The following is a 25,749-nucleotide window of genomic DNA, read 5'->3' on the forward strand; positions in this document are numbered from 1 at the left end:
GGTATTTTATTTACATAATAATTTCCCCAATAGAAAATACCAAATAAACGTCTATGAAGAAATCATGAAATTTTACGTAATAAATTTTGATATTAACTCGATATATTTATCTGATATGAATAAAGATATAGACTAGAATTATGTGAATCGGTAGTTTGACAAATTGTAATTAAATTAGGCTGCATTCTATTGGTCAGAATAATTAGAATAGTTGGCACTTCGCGAATCGCATTTGTAAGATGCTGAAGTAAATTGAGCTGGAATACCTCTGATCTTCTGCTGAGCTTCAAACGAAACGCAGTCAAATTCAATTATCGAAAACGGGTAAGTTAGGTAGGACGTTTATTCATAACATCGAATACCAATCCTTACGGATTAGCAGAACAATTTTTACAATAGAAAATACTCAAGTATTTTTATTAAAACCAACTAAAAATTGAAGAATAAAATTAGGGTAACAACGAAAGGAATAGATATAACGACAACGACTTATCGTAGAACATTTTCGGAAATATTAGGTTGTCCGAAATGTTTCTTTCGTTTCATAAGGTGATGATAGATGAACAACAATTTCTGTTTTATATTATTTTATTGAATTAGGTATGATCCATTTCGTTCTATTCCTATTATTATGTTCGTGCACAATTCAATAAACTAATATGAAAGAGAAAACATTGCGCGTGTATTATTTCCTTATAAAACGAAAGAAACTTTTCGAACGACCTAATAATTCATATTTCATTGAGTTTCTGATTTTCAAACGTATCTAAAGTCACAGGTTTATCAATACGCAAGCCAACGTTTCGTTAGCGAGGAGACTATAATAGGATTTATTTTTGATATTTAAATGTACGAAATCAAGATTTAGACGCCTTTAAAATCTACTTCTTGACACAAGTAACTTTTCAAACCAGGTACCCTTTTCTTGTAAAATCTTGTATCGCGTATTTTAATGTCTATCTTGTGTGTAATGTTAATAACATCAATTATAGATTTATCACCTACCTACAAAGCCTTATATCTTCGTATCTATCAAGCCTTTGACGATAAACTACTTGTTTTCAGGCATCGAGTGTTATAAAAGTTGGAAAATCAACAAAACTGTATTTACATTTTTCTCATCTTCAAACATGAAAAACACGTGATATAATAATACATATATTCAAATATTCGTAGATCTACTAATTCTGGACTATAATTGAGTTATGATAGGTCCAAAAATTTCATTAAAAGCACCCATCGAATTCTATTTATCGAATTGTCCGAATACTGGACGATCGATAGAATGAATCTGTTCGATGCATAATACAAAACGCCATTAACTCCAATTAAACGCGAAACGATAAAATAAATTGCAATTGCGTGAATTTTCGCTTCCCTTGCGATCTCGAGGTCGCACGATCTGCATACGAAACAAAACTATCGCGACATTAACTTGGCTCGCGACCACGTTGAGACGCGATGAAATTACATCGCATTTCTCCAAATTTAATTACCAGAAGCGAAGCAGAGATATAATTAACGAGCAGTTCTAATATCTGCCGCGTAGAACGCGGCCGCAAAAAGCGGAAGAAACTTTAAAATAAATCTTGCAGCCAACGCGAAATTTTCGGTTTGCTGTGACGAAACGATATCTAAAATCGCGGATAGTAGTGAACGTTATATTATTTATATTATACGTGTTATGTATATGTAAATCAAGTAGAATTCAATATTAATAACATCCTTAAGGATATACAGGGTGGTTGGTAGCTGGTGGTACAAACGTGGAAAGGGGATGATTCTACGCGAAAGAAGAAGTCAAAAATATAGAATAAAAATTTTTTTTAATTTTTCCATCGAGACAACGATCTACAACGAGATCCGTTATAACGAGACGTGATAAAGTGCACGCGTACCGAGCGAAAATTCAAAGTCGATTTTCTCGAAAACAAAGCCTCGAACGAAAAATTTTTATTCTATATTTTCGACTTCTTTTTTCGCCTAGAATCACCCCCTTTCCGCTTGTACCACCAGTTACCTACCACCCTGTATATTTACAAGAACGCAATGAACGTTTACGTGTGTATTTATAGGAAATGTAATATTCCAAAATGTGTACATTTAAATTTCTCGTGTGCTTCGCAACATGCAATAATATACAAAATACCCAGAGTAAAGTACTCGTTGCGATATATTTAAAAAATATCTGAACCAACTTTCTATTTAGATTTCTCCGTTGAAAATATGAATTCTCCAAAACATTCACGGTCTACTTATACGAATAAAACGTTGCAAATAATAAATGGAATACAAATGAAGCGTATATAATAAGTGAATCAGCATTTTCACTGACCCTGGCTGTTGACACAATTGGAAATCGCGAAATTTCTCATTTGCAAATTTATAAGGAAAACTGTGCGTCGAGTAATCTGCATATCTCTGTGTATTCGCGGTGTTAACGCGATACTGTATGGATCGACAAAGTTACGAAATAAATATTTCACTCGACTCGATATCTAGTACTTTACGATTGAACCTACCTAGCGAAGTAGAATTAATCGGCTATCTGGCAAGAGCAGTTCAATCGTAAAAAATAGTTCCCAAAGCGGAACATTTCAAAGCGTTTCAAATTAATCGCGTGAAGTATGAGAGAGTCATCGAGAGTTGAAAATGACTGGACGTTTGTTACGCGACGCTTATTCATTCGATCGTCGATGGTTGAGAATTAAATCGACCAACGCTTTGGCGCGTGTTGATGAAAACGCTAATAACTCTCGCCAGGCGAAAAGTTTGGCCGTTTTTCACATTGGTAGATTATACGACGAACGTGCTACGGGGATTTATCGACACACGCACAATCGGATCTCGAGTACACGAAGAGTTTTTATTTCAGTTAAATCCGTTCGTCGGACGTTGAATTAATAATGCGTTCGAATGCAGTCGAGTAGCGACTAGATCAATGAATATCAATTACGAGCATGGAACGCGTAATCAATTGTTTACTCGGAATCCTGAAACACACACGCAACTTCGTAAAGTAGATGAGACAGATGGATGTAATGAGAATATAATCGTGCAGCTTCTTCTTCGAAAATAAATCCTCTTTGTTTGTTGATTTATTCTGCTACGATATAGTTAGTATACATACATTAATAACGTACAGTAACACCGAGATATTCTAGAAAAAATATCCTGCTCTTTATAGAATATTTCTTTGTCATCGTGATTATTTACATTTCATTATTTGTTTTGACCTGCAGCGACATTTAATTCAGACCTTTTTTCGCATAATTTGTACATATTAAAAGCGTCAGCGGTTACTCTTGGGGCACTGAATGCAAACGAAACGAGGATACATCCTGCAAATGTTCATGTAAATTAATATTTCTACTCGTACATCTGATGAAACAAAACTCGAATGGAAACATGCTTTATTTTCTAAATGTAACGATATGTACATTACTTTGGATATTTTATCCTCGTACATTTTTCCATATTTACACTCGTCAATCTTAACGTACGTTATAACGGATCTCACTGTAGATCGTTGTCTCGATGGAAAAATTTAAAAAAAAAATTAAAAAAAAGAAATTTTTATTCTATATTTTCGACTTCTTTTTTCGCGTAGAATTACCCCCTTTCCGCTTGTACCACCAGTTACCAACCACCCTGTATATATCGGTATATTAATCTATTCGTTATCATGTAATGAAGTTTCATTTTGACGAAACATCACAAAAATGATATTATTCCAGACGATCAGGAATCTCATAAATTTGAAGAAATATTTAGAAATGGACATGATAAATATCTGATTGATAAATATATTAAATATTATATTGCAGTTGATTTGACAGAGAAGTACAACAAATTCTTATACTATATTTTTAAGGTTTCATCGCATTTTATACCGACATCGAACATTATTCATATTCGGTAAACAACGATAATATTACTTTTGCGGGGTATTAATTTTCCTCGGTTCGTGGCTGCTTGTGATCGGATCGTAACAGGTGCATCGATGTTTCTCTCTTTGCTCGTTGGAAATCGTGCTACCGTAAATGACCTGGTTCGCCACATACAGCACGTTTTCAAGCACCAAAGACAACGATTTTAACCAACAGTATGGTATGGATGGGCTCTGGGCTACTTGCCCAGCTTCAATTGAAACGTACCAAACAGAGAAACGCGTTGCACGGATACACGAGAAAATAGTGGTTGGAAGTCGTGCAATCGGACACAGTGGGCGAAATATATTGCGATCGCCATGAACTTCGATCGGAAGGTAACGCGGTGCATGTTGCGGCTACTGAAAAGATTGGATTCCATTTCCCCAGGAAACGATAGATTTTGGGATTGAAGCTCGTTTCTTTAACGAGTATCGGAATTTTGATTAGAATGTCAAACGTTGCTTCGAATCGGAATTATCTTCGTTCCGTTAGAGACCAGAGAAGAATTGCCGATGAAGTTGGAGAAATTTTTGGTCGTTTGATATAGGCGTAGAATGATTTTTCGTAATTGATAAAGTGTTGACAAGTGGAACAGAAACGTGTGTATTATATTATTATAGAGTTGTTAAATTATTATTAGAATATTAAGCTTAGAATACGATTACACATCATTACATATTACTTGCTCGATATCTCTAAATATTCGTTTAACTTGGTTTTATTTAGTTGATTTAGTTATTTATAGCCAGTAGTTTAACATATTATTATTTTGTCGATAAAATGATCAAATGTAGGTATTACTTGCAATAAATGAACGTTTCGTCACTCGCGAAACTAACGAACGCTTGTATTTTAAGGTCAACTCCGCTGTATCTTTTCGTTTATTTTCAACACAGCACGCATTTTTCTATTTATAAAAAGTTTGAGAAAAATATTTACCGTTAAAAAATTACCGATTTACAATATTCAATATTAAACATGTTTCAATATTAAACATAAAGATTTTCCAAGGATATCATAGAGTCTATTTGTTTGTTGAAATAAAAGTGAAGCTAAGATACGCAAATCCTAAAATAGCAGTAGGATTATAAAAGATAAACAAGTCGATGTATCTTTATGCAGATTAATTTTCATCAGAGATTTAGGCGAATTTGAACTGCATGAATTTCGAAAAATTATTAATCAAACACTTATATTTATCTATAAATGGCTCATCATCTTACACGCAGAATATTTAAATATCAGACAATTAATTATGGTGTGAAAGTTCAAATTGACCCTGGTCTAAGCTATTAACCGGGTGACGAGGTGGTGCATGAAAATTAAAAATTTTAATTAAAATTTTATCTAATATATTCATACGATTCGCCTGTTACAAGACTTGTTATAGATATCCACCGTGTTTGCACATGGAAAATACAGCTGCGAAAACTGATAATGATTTCGCAGCTGCAATTCTACGTACTTTTCTGTCGTGTTCGCATTTGAGCTATTAATTGCTTAAACATAGAGAAATATGTACTAATATTCGAGATGAATTAAATTATTGATTTAAACTGTCGCAGCATTATTTGAAGATCATCTCCGTAATTATTGAAATATATTCCATAGCAAAAATAGAGTCGTGTTCAAACGTTCAGAAACAGAATGAAATATTACAAATTCAGTTTAAAAAATCAAGGAAACCATCGTGCATCAATAAGAAGTAAACAACTCACATACTGTTAAGTTGTCCGAAAAGTGTCTTTCTTTTACAGATCAGTCTTTTACAACGATGCATCTTTATACAAACATTAAACCTAATCTGTCGAACGCTGTGATCTTTATTTTGATAAAACAAAATGGATCACACGTAATTCGATAAAATAATATAAAACGGAAAATGTTGTGCATCCATTGTTTCCTTATAAAACGAAAGAAACGTTTCGGACGACCTAATATATCTGAAACTATTTTTAATAACAAACAGAGCTTACGAATAATTTGATGCTTTATTTTGTTCAATGCTTTACGTCAATATTGAAAAATCCTCACCATAGGAGACGATTCTTTCTACAATGCTGTTTGGAAATACACGCGTGATTGAACATTTCCAATTTTTCTCTCGATTTCTACATTTAGTTATCAGAAACTTCGATTTTTCGCCAACACTCGCCTGGAGTTTGCTACGTAGTCTACATCTGAACGATCAGAACGTGTAATTTCCGGTCTGGTTAAGCCGCGGTGATGTTACTCGCGCAAGAACCCAGGCTCGTGCATAAAACGAGCTTAGGATGAAGCTTACACCGGAAAATTAAAGCTCGAATGTTCCGCTCGACGAAAGACGCGACGGTTGCGTTTTCACGCGTATCTCGCGGAAAAGCTTGAAGTGTGCGTCCTTCGAAACCGAGACCACGGAAACTGCTCGAAAAGAAATGGTTGAGATAAAGTTACGGAGAAAAGTTGCGGAGTTGCCATTGAAATCGCGAAACTTGCTTTTGGAAAGTATGGTCGCTCGAACATATTCACGGCAATAATTATTGTCCCTGTAATTTATTAAGTTTAATGGTAGACTTAATAAATTGTTGATCACGGCGCGTCGTGTTGATGTATCGCAAACGCGTTGTACCAAGTTATATTAGGTTGTCCGAAAAGTTTCTTTCGTTTTATGAGAAAATAATAGACGCACGATGTTTTTTCTTTTATATTATTTTGTCGAATTACGTACGATCCATTTTGTTTTATTTGTTTTGTTAAACACCGTGACATTTTACAGACTTTGTTTCACGTTTGTATGAAGATACACTGTTGTAAAAAACACGTTTGCGAAAGAAAGACACTTCCCGGACAACCTAATACTTCAGAAATTCTTACGAACGTGTCATGTGTGTCATACGAGACTTCTTAAATTTTCATGACGCTATAGTGAAAACCGACTGTCCGTGACTATATGAGTAAAATCTGAAACAAATCTCAGAATGCCTATAGAAATCACAAAACATTTATTGGAAACATACTCCTGGCAAAAGTTAGTATGCAACTCTCAAGTCTCTTGACTGTATTTCAACTCGTCAATTTGCAAGTCTGAAACATACAAGTGATTAATGCTGAAGATGGTGCCAGAAAATCTTGTGGCTTGTTAAAAGCTTTACGAAGTACATGCTTGCGACAATTGGTCTTCACGATTGGTTTTCACTTTTACCAATATCAGCATGATAGATTTCAAGGTATACCGTATAACATAAAATTCGTTCGAAAGAAGATTCGGCAAGTGCTTAGATGCTTTTGCCAGCCACTTTGTCTTCATAAAAATCTTTATAAACAGATGCAGTCTAATCATAACGAACAGAATTATGGGAATAATAGTATCGAAATAAACTTACTGAAATTATTGAAGAAAGTTAATGATTTATTTAATTATGAAAATAATAGTCACGAACTGACTTGTTAAGATATAATGAAAATAATGAATTATATATTATATTAACCGTACATAAATATAATTCGTAATAAATAAACATCACAAATGAACGTAAAAAAGAAAGAAGAAGAGAGAAAGGAAGAAAATGGTAATATTAATTTGCGAAGCGTAAATCTGTATTTTATCAAATCTTCTATACGCACACGTACTATTTATTCATTAGAATTTAGTTAGGAATTTAATAAAGCATAGAAAGTGTGTCTTGTTTTTAACGTCACTCTAATCCCTATTATGTATCGCAACGGTGTGTTTATGCTGGATTAGTTACCTACCTACAGCAGCTGATTAAAGCAGATTACGTTAATACATCCTGCTAGTACAGTCATGTTGTATAAAGGAATATATCCTTCTAGATCAGCTAAAAAAATTAAAAATAATTGCGTAATCCGTACGCTATTTTGTTCACAGTCTGATTTAATTAGATTTACGTCTATGAACTGGCAAATCCCTTAACTAAGAGAAGCTTCTATAAAATATTAGGTCATTCCATAATTAATGCAGTTTTATTATGGAAAACAGTGGAACTCGTCGCGGCAGGAGTTTTATGGAAGGAGAATAGAAAATTTGGCATAATAATGGAAAACGAGCGTAGACGATGAGACAAAATACGCTATTGATTAGTTTCTTAAACAGTTAAGTTACAATTTCTCAAAAATGAATAAATAAAGTGACGAATCGCTACTGTAGGTTTCAAATGATGATGGAAGGAAAAACAGCCGGTTTTGCAGCTGTTCGTTTAATTTGGTACAGTATTAATTTATATCAATTTATACTGTATTACTTACAGAATTATCTAATAATAAACTACGAACGTGTCTATTCCTTCGTGTTCTGAACGTTTCGTTGAGATCTGAACTTGTACTTAAAGCGATTTTAATATACACTGACTATTACAATTTTATCACTCGTCTGTTTAATAAACCAACCAACATGTATAATAATCCACCTTACTATTATCTGACATAATTCATCCATATTCTGTATTATTCACTTTTAAATGCAATGTAAATACATAAATATGTAATCTACTTTGAGTCTAAACTTTGAACCCTTTTTATTTTCTTACTACCCTACACAGTTGATACAGAAACAGCAGATAAAGCGTAGAGTATTTGTCGCAAAATAAGCCTTGTACAAAATATTCTATGTTATTTTCTATTAAAACCGGCTAAACAACGTTACGCTGTCGAAGTAAAATCTTCACCGTTTGCCTTTTTCATTTTCCCAGGAGCGGCTGAGAAGAGTTCGAAGCATGGCGCCGAGGATAAGGCGAACAGCATCATCACAGCCATGAAGGAGAGGATGCAGCAGAGGGAACGAGAAAAGCCAGAAATCTTCGAGCTGATCCGGTGAGTCCTTCTTAGCATATCTTTTCTCTTCTTCCCGATTTTCTTTTGTCGCAGCATAATCGACTCGACGGAAAATCCCGTCAGTGGCAACAAACAACTTTCAGGGAAGAAACAGTCGATCGATTGCGATCCACTTAGCTGAATCTATGATCCGTCGCCATTGCCTGTCGGTATACAAAATTATTAATTAAACTCTTTAAACTCAAAGTATTCTGCCGTTTTTTTCGGTAGAAGAAAATGTAAATAAAATAATCACTATCACTGCTGTATACGTGCCTTCGAATTCAAAATATTTATTCAAAAATTGCAATTCTTTGAGAAAGTTTAAGGAAGTTGGATCGGTGGGATTTATGGTCGAAAAATGGCAATCGTTTGATCAAAACTCGTGGACAAAGATGATTATATAGCACAATAGTATTCGGTCAGTACCGAGATTTGTATTATCCTCTATACCGTCGAGAATAATTCAGGACATTTAATTCTACATAATTACAATAATAACAATAATTCTGCATTTAAGATTATGCGCATTATCGTTTGTTTTAAGGTACTTTAAATAACGCGAAACATGTCTATGATTAAGGAGTTAACCGAGGTATTACAATTTTTGTAAGACTGAATTTTTCATAGAAATACATGAACATAGAATGTATAGGATACATGTACAAATTAGTATTTTATATCTCAAATCGTTCCCTGGCTTTTCTCTATTTGAACATTACGCACGTACAATAACTTGTAGATAAATCGTCTAATAGTAGTAATATTCGATGTTACATACATATCATTATATATATATATTATACTATATATTATTATACAAAATGTCGTACGATTTTGATCATAAAAAAATTTAATGAATCGATTAAAACAATTCTGTAATGATAAACCGGAAACTATAAAAATATTGACCTTTCCACAAGAAATAATTAATTAAATGATCGCTAACTTCAAAGAAGAAACACTCTTACGAATAATTAGCATCGCAAAAGCTTTTAATAATTCACTTATTAAAACAATTCTACGGTGATAAAACACAAAGGATACAAATTTTCATTTCTGTTTCATCCGTTGAATAATCATCAACGAAATTATGAACTATGTATATTAAAAGGGAACGGTATACAATTAAAATTTTCACAAATTGAAATACTTTCGCGTAAACTATTTCAAAAACTGGTGAAAGGGAGCCTGTTACGTTTAAGCGCGTATTATTCCATTTCTGAAAAGACAGAAGCAGAATGAAATTCGTATTACACGTCAACTAGCAGAGCCACCGGGTGCGAAGTTTCGACTCGCGTTGCAAAACGAGCTCGAGAAGTTTTTGCATTTGCATGGGTTAGCCGCGCTGAGTCCAGTTATCGTAGGACCGCAAATTTGCGTGCGCAAATAGCGGCATTCAGAATGTGCAGGGACAGTGAAATAGGTAAATTTAGGTTGGCCGTCCGTTGCACAATAAAGAGCTCTGAAAGCGACTACGATCTTTTCCCTTTTCCCAACAACCTCACGCAACATGCCACGTCGCATTATTCTTTTTTGCGGAATCGTCCGGTTGGATCTGTCCACGAGAGCACGGAATTCAAAATATGTATACCCCACTTTCGCATTTTCCAGCTGAAAAACTACCAGTGAGCCTAATACGCTTTTGTTCTCTTCTACGATATGGTTACCAGCGAGGAGAATTGTACTTGTCGAGTTGGAGAATGCGGCCAGGCTCGAGACACGTGTAACAATTGGCTAAATTACAATTAGTCTTCCGTGAGAGCGACAAGAATGGACAGCAATTTCGCCATTAACCCGTTAACCAGGAAAGACGAATTGACTCATTCGAATCTCAAGATTTCAGATCTTCCATCTGTTTACGTGTCATTGCATTTCTAATAAAAATAGACTACGTTATATTTGTATGTAAAAGGATTAGAACTAACGTCATCGATTTGTATCAGTTGAGAATTTTGGATCTTAATAACCTAAATAATGGTATAGGAACACTAAATTTACGCTTGGAATTTATATTAGAATAGTTATATATTTATTTGATAAACGATTTCAGAGATATTCATCGATACACACTTGCACGCGTCTCAACACTTTCTTCCATACCAGACTGTTAACTGAACAGTTTTCGTTTCTCCGTTTTCGAGACGCCGCACACACATACTTCCACGCACTGATATTCACATACAAGTATCACTACTACGCAGCTAACTTAGTCTAGCACATAAAATCATACATATCTCAATAGTATCTTTCTTCGGTTTTAATTTCATAATTATAGAAATTTCTTGTCGAGAAATGAGTCAACTAACAAGCTAAGAGTGCCAGGGATTAGGATTTGTTGCAAACAGTGTTTCATATGATACGAATAATTTCGTGATAGGATTTAGGAATCGAATCTGGGCGTTTTTTAATTGTGTAATTGAGACCTTGAATAGACAATAGGAAAAGTGAGCGGTAAAAATTGAATTCAAAGAATTAACTATTATTTATAACCTTTAGAATCAATCGAATCAATTATCGCTGATCTCTGGCGATTTGAAAATGAAATACGTAATATAATGTTACATTTTCAAGTCTGCAATTTATATTGAACTCGATATCGACGCGAAATTATAGCGACGTTTGCTCGCTGACAGAAAAATAGATAGGTGTTTCCTGAATGAAAGAGCCCTGGCCCATTTTCTCTGTCAAAGTTCCTCGAAAATACCAACGAGACGATGCAGATTCGATGAAGGTTCGATCAATTGATCAAGATCAAACTTCCGATTGTAAAGCTGTGAAATTTGTAGCGGTGTCGCGATCACGTCGAGTCTTCGAGGTCACCGAGCTAATCGTTATATCGCAATGCACGTGGAATCCACTTAAATATAGAAAGCGTTTTATCGAAAACCGTGTGAGAAATAATCATCGATAGCGCGATGGATTTGGAGATATTTTCAAGAATCTGATAACAATCTCGATAACTTCTCAGAGAGATCTAATTAAAACACTCTGCAGAAATTTCCTTGAAATCCTAAATCGTAATCTCAATTTTTTAAACAATTTCGATAACTCGATGTAACAATCCGTAACAGGTAGCAGAAATCAGAAACGAATACAAATTTTCACATAAAATTTCCTCGAATATCTCCAGTTATATTTACATAAAATAAACACACGATCTAATACTTTCACGGTGAAGTTTATTAGCCGAATGTATTTAACATTTGTTAACGTTTAATCGATAATCATGTAGATTAGAATTAAAAGTTGCTAAAAAGATTCCTCTATTAAACATCTTCCAAAAATCAACGATGCAACAAATGTAATAAAAACTTATTGGAGATAGGACTAATATAAAAATTCGTAAATCACCTTAAAAAGAAATCCAAAATTGTGTAACACATATTTAATCCTTGGGAACGTTTCCTTCGGTAACTTGGTAAACAGTACATAGCGTGTATGGGATTAAGTCGAACATGTAGGTACATCTGGAAGTTAACGTCGGTAGTAACTAGTTTTCCCCAACCGACAAAGTTGAAAAGCATTTTGGGTCGACGAGTTACGGAACTTGTTAAAACTCGTCACAAAGAACATTAAAACGTATAATCACACAGATCACGATTGGAAAACCTACGGGACTTTTAGAATAATAAAACATCTTCCGTTGCATGACGATAGTTGCAAAGTTATGAAAATTCATGAGAAATATAAATTACACGTATAACGATATCACAATACAAACTAGTAATCTCTTTTTCTCAGATATTCAGATATGTAGCGGTAAGTTTCTCGCATTAAAATTGAGCAATTTTACAGGATTAAATGGGTCGATAGCATCGATGAACGATACTGTATCTTCCGTTACTTTTTAAGCTCGTAAAATCAGAATATCCACTCTCAGATATTTTTTTATTTGACTCTTTTCTTAAGAATATCTCATAAACCTGCTTTACCGTCTTCTAATCTGCTTATCCAAGCAAGTTCTTCAAACGACTTACGGCCACCACTTACAGCGACTCGAGCATTCATTTTGCTTTAAATCCAGAATTTACAATCGATACGTTTCGAATGTAAAGGGAGAATTTTTCAAAAGTTCGTCGTAATTATTTTCATGAAAAATTTAATCACGAAGATTTTCGAAATTTATTAACTCCTTTGTGGTTGCATCGCAATATTTCACTATATAACGATTGTCAGACCGAGTTTTAATAAATGAAAAAAGAGAGACTTAACCTTTACGGTGGAAGCAGCGTTTGACATTTCATTAAAGCCGGCTCATAATTTAACTGAACTTTTGTATTTTCATACCTAACAATGTATTCATGGTGGCGTATTTTTATTAAGTTGATTTTAAGTACAAAATAATATGTTCTATGTTTTAAAAGCGAGAAAAATATTGCGTTTCCCGAAAGAAGCAGATGCTTCTTGGCAGTTCTTTGCCATTTAACTCTCGTTAAATAAATGAACAAATGCGATCTATTCTGGAAAATATACTTACGGCAAATTAATATCTATATGAGTAATTCGATTAACTCAAAATGCACAGCAGTTGAGAAAATAAGCTCCTCGAATAAGAATCTCCTCGATAACGATTTAATATTCCTAATAAAAATAAGAAAATAAGACTATAATTAATAAAGAGCTTGTTGTATTCAAACAATCGCGTGTTTTATAAAGAGTATTCACGAAATGCTACAAACGTATAGTATACTGGTTAACTTACGATTAGAATCGTTATGGAATTATTAGTGTCTGCATAAATTATTTCAAAACACATGTATTTCAAAGTTTAGCAGAAATAGATGCAAATCGAGGATTGTGTATACAGAATTTATGATTCTCGTTACGTATCATGTATTTGCAGCGTTTGCAAACTATGTATTATCGAAACTCTATCTTTACACTCGTTAATCTGCGTCATATTTTGCAGTATTCTTCGCGATATATGTTCGTATACCTATAAGTCGACGTCGAAGTCGATGCGGCATTTGCGCGGAAAAATTTTTAGCCGAAAAAGGAAAAGATAATATATTTTGATGCATAGCAGTCATAAAAATCGGTGGAACATGTCCCCCGGCGTTTCTGGTATGTTCGATGTAAATATATATCAGTTTTATAACTTTCAATTTATCGCCACCGTAATCGGATGCAATGATTTCCAAAATAAAGATATACGTATTAAATATTCATCGTGTCTTGTTTCTATAATTATTAATCAAATAGTGACGAGTTCTACGATTTCTCTTTTTCATATGAAGCACATTGATATTACGTTTACATTGATACAGAGTAAAACAGGCAATGTGTATGGAAATTTCAAAAATTGAAACATATTATCTGTACATGTATGCCAGTTATCTTAAAAGCCATGACGTGTACTATTGGATTCCGATTAATGATAAAAAAACAAAAAGACAGTAGATCGAATTTAGCTTTCGTCGTTTGTTCGGACAAAACGAAAATATAACGAGGAAAAGATATCTTTTTTTTTGTTTTTTCTATCAAGTCCTGTATATCTTAGAATGAAACTAAACAAACAACAAGCGCGATACGTCCACTAGCTACGGTCCAAACTGTTTGATCTACGTATAACAAGTAAAAGATATAACGAACTAACAGATGTGATAAAATTCCCGAAATAAACGGCGAATAGAATTCAATATTCACCTTCGCAATAATATCATATATACGTGTATTATTAACGAAAATTTGAAAATTTATATATCAATTTGAAATCGCATAAATGATTCTTAAAATTATGAAACAGGGAGCGATTAATATCTGCAATATTAAACAGAAAATTCTTGAAATTCTCACGAAAGAAATAATTAATATCAATTCGAAAAATTAAAATTAATATTTAATATCCATTAATTAATATCCAATGTGAAACGAAAAATTACCGAAAAAGTACCGAAAGATATTACTATACAACGCATTAAATTTCTTTAATAATTTTTTATTATTTTCTTTAATAAAATATTTCTAACAATCATAGATCGGTGAAGCAATTGTGCCATTTCCTCGAGTTGTACGCGATGTTTGGTCCTGTGTTACGTCGGTCACGATCAATCCTACGAAATCGTACTATCGACTTGAATGTGATTAGAGACGCGTCGATCGGACTCATTATCAGTTATTAAGTAATCAACGGCAGCGCATAGGTCGAAATTGCAATTTCCGATGCCGGTAGGCAGGAACATCGATGTTGATCGTTCCGAAAAGCAACGGAAGTGCTCGTTCGCGTGCCTAATCCGCGTTCCTTTGCTTACTTCGAAACTTCGGCTAATAATAACGTAGTTGATCGGCCGGATAATTCCATTGCAAGCCTCATAATCGCTACGACGCTATGCGACGCCATCCTAATCGTATCTTCACACGCTGGGAAATTAATCAGCGATGCAGCTGCCTTCCAGGGGGCTATTATTGATGATCCGCGGCTCATTAGTGCGAATTCTGTAATGAGACAATACCACCGTGAATTATAATCAGACAATACCATTATCGATGCACGTCTCGGCACAAGAATATTTGGTCTTCTGGATTATGTTATAAAGAAGTTATAAATTGATATGGAGTTTCTTTAACAACCTGTTATACGTACCAGTAGAATTTCTTTATGAAAATTGTGTTATTTCGATCAATTGATCGATATATAGGAATACATATGAATAATTATACGAATTCAATTGTTCCTTATATTACATTTTTATCTTTTATCTTCATTTTCACGTAGAAGAAAATATTTGCTGTCTTAAACGAAATTTTGTATTCCGCGACTGATACTAATTATCAAGTTTGAGTAATTGAACGTGATCGTATCGAGTTCAAAGAATGATAAGAACCGTATAATCAGAGCTTATCAACGTTCTTGTTTGTAAGCAGTACTTTTTTAACAGTAGTTAAATTCGGTATTGACTTGACAATTATATAATACGTTCAATTTCTATTCCGAGATATTTGAGGCTGATTAAAACTATCATTACAAATTAATTAATTATTGATCTTAATAGGAAATAAATGAACTTATTGTATTATAGTATATTCATATATTATTCCTACGATATGAAAATTATTACGATAATATAATACATAATTCTTTAGAAAGTTATCTTCTCGATGAATATATCGTACTTTTTTAATTCAACTACTTAAACCTATAGACGGATAAAAATATTAGTTTGCAAAGTAATTCCATCTATCGTAACTCTTACTCATCCGTAATTATACTGAAGAACTACTTTCGTGAAATTACGCGAATCAAATAATATAAATCACAATCCACTCAACCATGTATTTCTTCTTAAATGGGTCATTCGCTTAACGCAAAGTATGTTTAGCTCCTTCTAAAAAAAACTTGTCGTTCATTTCCACGAGATTAACATTAATAACCGATTATTATTCAAGCATCGTCTTTCCAATGGAGCCGGTCTTTCAACCTTTAGAATTGAAAATATCGAAATATCCGCTACTCGAAGCGATGAGCACGATCTAAAATGTCGATAAAAGCTACTAAGCGATCGGGTGTATAAATTAGTGGGAATCGGGGTTAATTAATACTGCTTCCCCGTTCGTGAATACGTTAAGAACCGATCCATCGAACGTCAATGGATAATTCATCGCGCAATGGTTGTTTCGTTTCAAGGTACTCCGTGCTTGTTCATCGGTTACTAGTTAATGAAGCAGCTATCGTCGTCCTGCGAATGAGAATTACCAGAGAAATAAGTACAGCGTCGTGTTTACCGGTCTTCGAACGTTGTATCAAGCATTTTTGCATCGCGTTTCACGCTCATGCCGCTGGAAAATCAGATATCCTCGCTAAATGAAGCGATGGAACGCGGAAAATTTGTATTTACACGGTGTAAATAAAATGTGAGTAAAAGCAAGGGAACGAGTTCTTTCAAAGATGAAAATTTTCGACTTTTTGTTCTTAAGAACTACAAACTCCAGATTAATAGAAATACATTTCTATGTTTGGGCGGAAATCGAGTATTTTTTTACACGAACATAATTGCACGAACGATCGATATACGAAACTATCCAGTTTCTGAAAGTTATATTTAAGAGAATTTCGCTTTCATAGCAAGAATAAAAAGGATACTTTTCTAATTATAAAACTCAATCTTACAAATGGATAACTTTCACGTGCCTTTTTTCCTCGTATATTGGTAGAAAATACGCATGCTCGTATTGTACGAATATGATATAATTTCAATATAAAATAATTGAAGGAATTATTCGAAAGATACGAAACAGACGGGCAAATAATTTCTAAAAACGAATATTCCTTACATCACACACCACGATTACATTCTCATCACGAAATTTCCCTCGTCTCACGATTTTGCGCAGTCCAATATCACCTAACATGAATGGTCTGCAATGCGAAATTGTACAAGGTGTACAAAGCGGGATTGGAAGCAACGTATCCAATGGTGACAGTATACCGACACGATATAATCGGATAGCAATCTCTTTGAACGTGTCCATAACGTGAAAAAGGGCAAGGCAATGGCGACTGCGAAGCCAGGGTAAAAAGGCGCGAGAACGAACGTGTGAAATGAACCGAAAATCTCGCTATCATGCACAAGGCCGGGTCTCGTCTTCTCTGAGGGGGGGGAGGAGGGGTGAGAAAAAAATGTGTAAATATATCTAGTCATTGGTCGCACGTCCCGACTATGGCTCTCGAAAGGTCGAAGATACGTAGAAGAAAATTTAGTTACTATCGGACAATCAACGACCTCGTTAACCGTCTGATCGATGACCCGAACGCGTTAATTACAAAAGGGCGCATGTTCGCTGAAAATATCCGTTCTATGAAAAATATTCGTCGATAAAATGGATCCACGTAGTAGCACGGAAGTTGATTTATGCGCGATCAGACCGTGATATCGACGTTTCGATAAACAGAGTTATTTGTCAGTCGAAAAGTTACGAAGCGTACATTTTCGACAGTTTTAAGTTTGGATAAATTGCGTTTCTTTTCCTCGATAGCTTTCGCGGATCGATCAATTTGTTTCGGGTCCTTTCGACGGGTCCTTTTGTTTAAGAGCACAACATGGATAATCTTAGTTTGACGTTATTGAATTTTAGTTTCATTATGGAAAGAAGCTTTGTATTTGTAGAAATTGATATGATCTTGTCATGTAACGATACGTATATAAATTCAGCTGTAAACAAAAATCTTGGACCTGATTGTTAGATGTATAGAGAAAAAATCTTATCGGGATATATTCTGAATAAAGCGTCGTGTGCAACGTGGTATGCTCAAATTGTAATAAGTAAAAATTCAACGAGATTTTGCTCACATAAACGATGGTAACCGAAACATCAAAGAACAGAATGTATTTGAATTACTTGAGAAAGAATTGTTGCTCTTCGATTTCTTGTTATTAACAAAAATTATGCTAGAGAAACCTGTGTTGTTGATTTAATTTATTTCTAAAAGTACCTACTAAAACAGCAGCAAAAGTAATAAAAAATGTTTTGAATTGTTCCGAAGCTGTTCCAAAATCACCTTTAATCCTTAAAACCAAATATTTCGTCCAGTACTAAACAACAATAAAAAAAAAATCCAGAATTTAATAAAAATACAGCATCGGTGTAACTTTACAGCTCGTTAATGAAACTTTCTCTTCAAACATGTCACTCAGAATCGTAGAATCAGCCTGAAAAGTCGTATACCGGTTCCGCGAGGGCGACATTTTAAAATCCCGAAATCAGAATACCAAGTGTGGCAACAAGATTCATTTGGTCAGAGCAAAAATGCGATTGCAATTAGAGGAGAGAAAGCAGCGACCCATTAGCAACCCTCGACGCAGTGGATTATCCCGTGATGCAATTACGACGAGCACGCGTTACACGTTGCACGCGACGCTTGCAAAAAGAAAGAAAACGTTAGTCGGAGAGTAAACGATGAAACGTGTCTCGTGCGAGAGGAAAAGAAACTAAAGGAAAATCGAGTGAAACGGATGACTCGAAGTTAGAAAAGATAGAATGGAGAAAAGATAGGGAAACATGGGGTGAAGGAAAAAAAAAAGAAAAAGGGAAATAGAAAGAAAGAGATGAAACAGGTAGGACGAGATCTAGGCCATTGGCACAGCACATGTGAAAGAAAGTCTCGTCGGAGTTTAGGTCAGTCTTCGGGGTCGACGAGGAAGCATATGCGGGTCACATGTCGGCGGTGAAGCAGTCAGTTCTGGACGGTACCAGCAAGTGGTCCGCGAAGATCGCCATTACAGGTTTGTGGCCAGCTCGTTGTGCCCGCCGGTCATGGCCGGTTATGCACCCCCTCCGTGCAACAAAACGATGAAACGTGCAGCGCTCGATTATATTACATCTATCTTCTCTATATACGATACATATTGTGTGTACCACCTGTGTGCCTCAATGTATTCTTCTTCTTCTTATTATTATTATTATTATTATTGTTATTATTATTTGATATTTTATTTCTTTATTTATATCATCATTTGCAAAGTCATATTACACGCCACTTCTCACCGCGTTCTTATTTTATTCTATTTTCCATTTTCTATTTTCTCCTCCTTTACTTCTTCCCCTCACCTATGATCCTGTTTCTGTACTCCCACAACAATATGTATATGTTATTATCACATGATCGCGTATACATATTTATCTCACACATTGCTGTATCTCCTGTTTATCTGTGATCGTTAAATATAATTTCATCGTCGAATCTAACGCGCTGCCGGCTGCTGCTGTGTTGTACTAACTGTCACGTCTATATATTACCTATATATTCTATATATTGTGATAGAAATTTGGCTGTGTCTTTGTGGGAATGCACCCGTTCTTCGCATATCTGTATGAAAATAGAGGACTACACAGGTAGAGAGACAGAGAGAGAGAGAGAGAGAAATTTGGTTTCGCGGATCACTCGTGATATTCTCTCTTTTTTCATTAAGCTTCTCTTTCGACACGTTCACTGTATCGCGTTTACGTAAACATTATAGCAGCTCAAATAGAAAAGAAAATATAATAATGAGGAAATTTTTGTGAAAAATTTTGTTCGATATTGCGAGGCTTTGCACGTACATGAGAATATTTTGCGCCAGTTATTACGAAAATATCTATTGCAATTTGTTTGAATATTGCGTAACTCTCTATACGTATGGATTATTGCAAAAAGAATTCTATATGAAAAATATTTGTGTAGCATATTTCATGAAAATCCATGCAACAGCGAACGTGTTAACTTATTCTTCCTTCGTTACACTACGTCTCTTCTTTTCTTTGCCTATTGCTCTGCTTCTATCTTTCTTGCTCTTCATTTCTGCCTCTGCATCTGTCTTTCTTTCGCTGTATCTTCCTTTCTATTTTACAAACGAATCGCTGCCTGTAAAAAGAGAGAAAATTATCTTGCGTTCCGTGACACCGGTCGAAAGTGTTCAAATGTTACGTCGCAAGATTCGTAGATTGCATTGTTCGTGTCGATGTGTCTTGATGTAGCGAGTGACAGTTTGCGTCTGTTGATGAATTTTTTTGGGAAAATAACGGTGTGCATAGAAGCCATGTATACATATCATATTTTGACATAGCGAAACTGTGACACTACGCGAATTAGACGAGATGTTTGGTTCGTCGAGTGGATTTAAACAAAGTCTTGTAAATGTTACTTCACGGAAATAGAGTTGCGTCGATGAGAGAGACACTAGCTTGTAGAAAAATCACGCGTTAGTCGCGAGTAGAAAGTTAATCGCAAAACACTGACAATGACCAATCTACACACGAAATGAACATTTTTTCGATTCGATTGCGCGTTAAATTGGAAAAATACTGTGTATACTTGCTAGAAGTAATATAACATGCTTGTTACTCGTGTTCCGTTTTGCGATAAGATCTTATTAAAATTCGTATAATCTGCATGCTTATATTCTTTTATCGGAGTTTAATCTCAAACCTTTTTTTTTTAATTTCCAATAAATCTTCAATAAAAACATATTGTATACGATAGAGTGTTTGAGAAATAATTGGTAATAGTAAATGTATCCAAGTGTCGTTTTATCAAAGTTTCATTTCAATCGAATTTCTTTTAGTCTTTGATAAGTTTCAAACGAAGACGTATCTATAACCAGTAACGGTTAATAAAAATTTGGCTATATCTCAAAACAAAACAAAAGAAATATTATTAATTGGAAATTTAGAAGATCAAGAAAATAAATTTAAAATTGAAATGGATTCAACGATTCATTTGTTAAATGAAAAATAACATGTACGTAGCCATAAGTAGACTAAAAATGAAAAAGACGCGCACAAGGTATATACAAAATAAAAGTATGTGAGATATCCAAATTTTTAACAAATACTTAACAAGTGAAAAACCCACAAATCTACATAAAAATTCACAATTTAATCAAGCTCAACGCCTTGCAACTTTAAAACTTCAAAAGTATTAGATTGTCCGCAAAGTGTCTTTCTTTTACAGACACGTCTTTTACAACGATGCATCTTTATACAAACATGAAACCTAATCTATCGAACGTTGTGATCTTTATTTTGATAGAACAAAATGGATCATACGTAATTCGACAAAATAATATAAAACGGGAAACGTTGTGCATCCATTATTTCCTTATAAAAGGAAAGAAACTTTTCGGACGACCTAATACATATCTCTAGACCGTACTCTCTCGCTTCTAATACAGTTTTAAAGAGTTAACGTACGTGTAACCTTCTTAAGTGAACCCCCAAACAACAAATACTCGTTTAACAGAGTAAACCCTCGAGGCAATCGCTTTACGAGTCCCCCGACCGTGTCTCAACCTACTTATTTCTCTATATGCACTGGTTCTAGCGAGTATACACGTACATGCACACAACGTGTAATTCCAAAAGGGACATGTACATGCGATGTGACGAACGGGTGCATACTTTTCACACGTCATCCTCCTTGGAGCACACGTAGCCCATAAATCCTACCGATTACTCTCACACGTCCGACCAACATCCTACACGCACGATGTTCGCTCGCGCGTTACACCGTGTCATCGTTATACACATACACACACACGCGCGCACATATATGTCACCTGCATAATTTACATTCGTCTCTGGATACAAGAACATCGTTCACCGGCCATTATCGCGGCTACATTTTCCAGGACGTTCGCCTAACCTTCCGACCACAACCTCTTCAAACAGCCCTCCTTCGTCAGTCATTTTACCTCTCGCCTCTCTCGAATGAGAATTTTGCCTTCCTTGGATAAAATTTCAAGTTTAACAACTTTTCCTAATTTCTACTGTTCGACTGGAGTCTTTTTTTTTTTAGAATTCATAGGATTGGAATAGGTGTAAGGGTTGCTCTTTGAAAAATTATTGAAACTACTTATAAGAAAACGTTATACAACTTTTATATTTTCTTAGTTCAATCCACTTGGTGTTCAATATTTGCCAAAAGGATTAGATTAAATTAGATCGAAGTTAGACTTGTTGGCACCTTTTAGGGCAGCAATTTTTTAGACTATGTAGTCTGACATCGAGTGGATTAAACGGAAAAGACATCGTGTTTTGTAAAATTTTTTTATTTCCTAAAAATGAAAAAAAGAAAGAACGGTTAGGAAAGATTAGAAAATACTATAGTCGAATAGTCAAAATTGGGGAAAATTTCCTTCGTACCATCTTTGTTCCTCATCGTTCGATTTCAAATTATCACTGGTCATTGTTCGGTCGCTTTGTTTGTCATAATGTAACTTTACTTAAAAGACACGAAACGCGAGAAATTTCAAATATTTTACCTTAAAAAATGAACGAATACTCCATAGGTTATTGTCACTCGAGAAGGCAGAATTTCACGACGTTCGCTCCTGTTCTCGAAACTCGTTCTCAACAAACATAGATGAAGTCGAGTTTGCGAAATTGTCTGCTCGTCCTCGATCCACAATTTGCCAGCCGATTTACTAAAATTCCGATTCGAGGCAAGAAAATAGGAAACGTTCGTAACAGCAATTTCGTGGAACGTCGCTAGTTCTTCCAAAGTTATTTCAATGCTACCCTTATTCTTTTCGAAAAAATGTAAATGTCGTAGCTTAGACGAGAGGGCACAGGAGGTTTGTACACGAATACCGCGGAATGGAGGAAATGGTAACGCGTAAGTCAGTTTTACATGCCCTTGCTACCAATGACAGTTCGTAAGATGAGTTTGTGGAAGTTTAGATTTGACTTTGAAGAGTAAATTATGTGCGCTGAAGGGAAAAAGGTTTGTAATTAGCGACACTTTCGTTGTAATTGATAACTACGTTTCATACACACCGAAAGATATTTCATATCCGATATTACGCTAGATGTTATCATGAAACTGGCATACTTTTTTTAATACGACGTAACCAAGGTTCAAGGTAAAAGTGAACATTATTCATTTGTGTCAGGACAGTGCAATTACTATGGATCGTTGTAATTGAAGACATATTAGGGCTCTGTCTGAAAGCATCCTTTAATCGTTATCGCCAAACAAACTTCCGCAGATCCTCTTCATGCTAATTACGCTTGTAATATTGTCTAAGCGTATGTTCGCTAGATGATCGTCAATCAATTCCTCCGATCGTTACATTCGCTCGACTGTCATCGAAAAATCGTAGATGGCTAGGTTCGACCATCGCAAGTGAAAGGTTTCGTTCGGATTAATCAGAAGTTGTCTGAGTTCCAGTTAAATTCACTTGAAACTTGCATTCGTACGAGTCTAAAGTTGTAGATTTGGATTTTAGAAATTGCTGCCTTTTTCGGACCAGCCGTTAGCTTAACGAACGTGAACTTCGTTTGATGCTTGAAACAAAATATCGAATCGAGTAAGAAAATATAAATTCGCATAAGTATAGCGTATTTCGTAGAAACTAGCATAGAAATTTGACAGAATCTACGAAAGCAACTAGGTAAGAAATTCGCATTGTTAAAAACATTTTCGACTGAATTCGGATAATCCAACTAATCCGAACGAGACTTGAACGGCATTGGATCACGAAAATTTACGATTCATCACGAACAGTTACTGCAAATCACGTCTATCGTTACATAAAATTGCAAACAAATCGGAGGATAACTGGAAATAAGCATTTTTGGTGCCAGCATGATGAATCGTCGTTGAATGGACCTTTTGTCCACTGAATCGTTGGCACCGTAATTTCTTCGTCAAGCACGCGCACACATACGAATATGTGAGCATACGTCTGTGTGTGCATCGTGTGTCGTGTGGTTGTCCATCACGCGAGATGCCTGTCCCTCTGCTTCGGAGGAATTCAATCGAAAGTCCATTAAGGTCACACGGCAACTTGTTGTGGCTCGACTGTGTACCAGCGCCATGCCATTGTCAAAGCTAAGCCGGCTCTATAGATCCGACAACGTGAGCCAACGCCTAACCAGTCAGTATCCTCGATGCTATACGGACGTTTATCGGAAACGATCCGCAGCAACCACCGAGTAATCTATGGCCACGGATTTGTTGCTCCTACGATCCTCAAAATTTTCCTCTCGATACTCTGCAGTTTAACATTTGTGGTCTATGTTCGAATTGGCTGCCGTTAAAATAGAGTCGATTATATCTTATTGTGTGAATAGTTGATGTTTCGGTATTTCGAAACTTCCCACTGTTATCGTTTGATATTTTGATCGATCTTTGGTGTTCATTCCGTAACGTTGTAATCTATTTGACGAATAATTATTTTCTAAAACGACGAAACTGTGCTTGAGTAATTAATTGCTTGTTAAGGGTTTGCGAAGGATTCAAAACGAGAGAAAACTGTGATTCTTCAGGATCAGTAAGTTGCTCGATATATTTCGAAAATAGTTTCAAAAGTTCGATTTAAAATTTGTGTCACTTTTACCAGGTTCATTCTTCGATCTTGTCAATGCGTGCTGCGCAATATTTATGATCGAAGAGTACAGGAAGAATCAAATATTCAGACATTTTCACGAGTCATAGTAAATGATTGAAAACGTCGTTTCAAGAGTCTTTGTGACATCCGTAAAAGTTACAGTTGTAACGTCTCTAGAATACGAGAAAAACGTCGCACTAAACCGCTAGGAAAATTTGCCACGTGTATAAAAGCATTAAAAATCTATAATTGAAAGTATAGTTTTCTGCTAAAAATTAAAGTTCACAAAATCGAGCAACAAAGGGAATCAAGTTCCATTCTGTTCCATTATTGTTTAACGAAACAATCTGTCGTGTAAATTGCGTTAGTTCTCATCGCGTTGCAAATTTAGATCTCGACTAGAAAATTTAAATATAAAATAACAAGATGGAAAAAATAGCTTCAAAGTTCGAAGAATTCAAACTTTTGTGATTAGCAGTGCAATTCAATTTTGTTGGAGAAAATAAAAATCGCTCAAATGAGTATGGGCATGAATATATTAACTGGAAATTATATTCGTTTTTGTAATTAGTCGGGAAAAAAATCTAGAATTAACGAAAAAATAGAAAGAACATAATAGCAGAAAGTGAAGTTTCCGGTAGAGAAATTTCATATTTGAAGAGAAGCGTACGATTTCTAATAAACTAATGGGTGTAATGGATTATCGAGATTGGTTTTAGCATTCGTTGATAAGTTTATTAAGGACACGCGTGACTAACCTCCGTATGCACCTCTTTTTAGGTCATGTTACAGAATTTCACAGTAAATGTTTTTAGCGGGAACAAAATCAATAATTCTGTCATTGAAAGTGGCTTAAAATACAATGGAAGAAATTCTAGAGAAGGATCTGGTTATAAAAATAAATTCACAGATGGCAAAGAAGGAAAGTACTAAAAAATATTGCAAATATATCAGAAGAAAAATACTGTACGTCGAAACAGGTCGTCCGTTAAAACAAATATTTTTATCCAGCGCGTTAAACACATCACACTGCATTCTGCTCCAAAAAGCAAAAGTCGTTCGGAGTTCGTAATCATCGTAGCGAAACGTGTAAGTTTCTTGGAGACAGGTCAAGTCATAAACAGCGCTGAGACATCTAATTTTGGTTCTTCTTCAAAGCTGTACGAAAGAAATACGTACGTGGATTGTCGGTGGAAATT

At 35.0% G+C, this 25,749-nt stretch overlaps 1 protein-coding gene across 14 annotated transcripts in view; it reads left to right on the top strand.

Moving 5' to 3' along the window:
- The window catches only part of LOC117233329 (protein unc-13 homolog B-like), a 378,435-nt gene that overhangs the window by 307,898 nt on the left and 44,788 nt on the right, over nucleotides 1-25,749 (top strand). For 11 of the 14 annotated variants that reach the window (XM_033493523.1, XM_033493525.1, XM_033493524.1 and 8 more), the window contains one exon: nucleotides 8,621-8,741. In XM_033493523.1, coding sequence (XP_033349414.1) covers nucleotides 8,621-8,741 — 121 coding nt within the window. Of the gene's footprint in view, nucleotides 1-8,620; nucleotides 8,742-18,857; nucleotides 18,965-25,749 lie in introns of all 14 variants that reach the window. The other 3 variants (XM_033493515.1, XM_033493520.1, XM_033493522.1) reach the window with 1 other exon arrangement.

The sequence above is a fragment of the Bombus vosnesenskii genome, unplaced genomic scaffold (genome assembly GCF_011952255.1).
Source record: "Bombus vosnesenskii isolate JDL3184/JDL3185 unplaced genomic scaffold, Bvos_JDL3184-5_v1.1 scf7180000013295, whole genome shotgun sequence".
In the NCBI taxonomy this organism is placed as follows: domain Eukaryota; kingdom Metazoa; phylum Arthropoda; class Insecta; order Hymenoptera; family Apidae; genus Bombus; species Bombus vosnesenskii.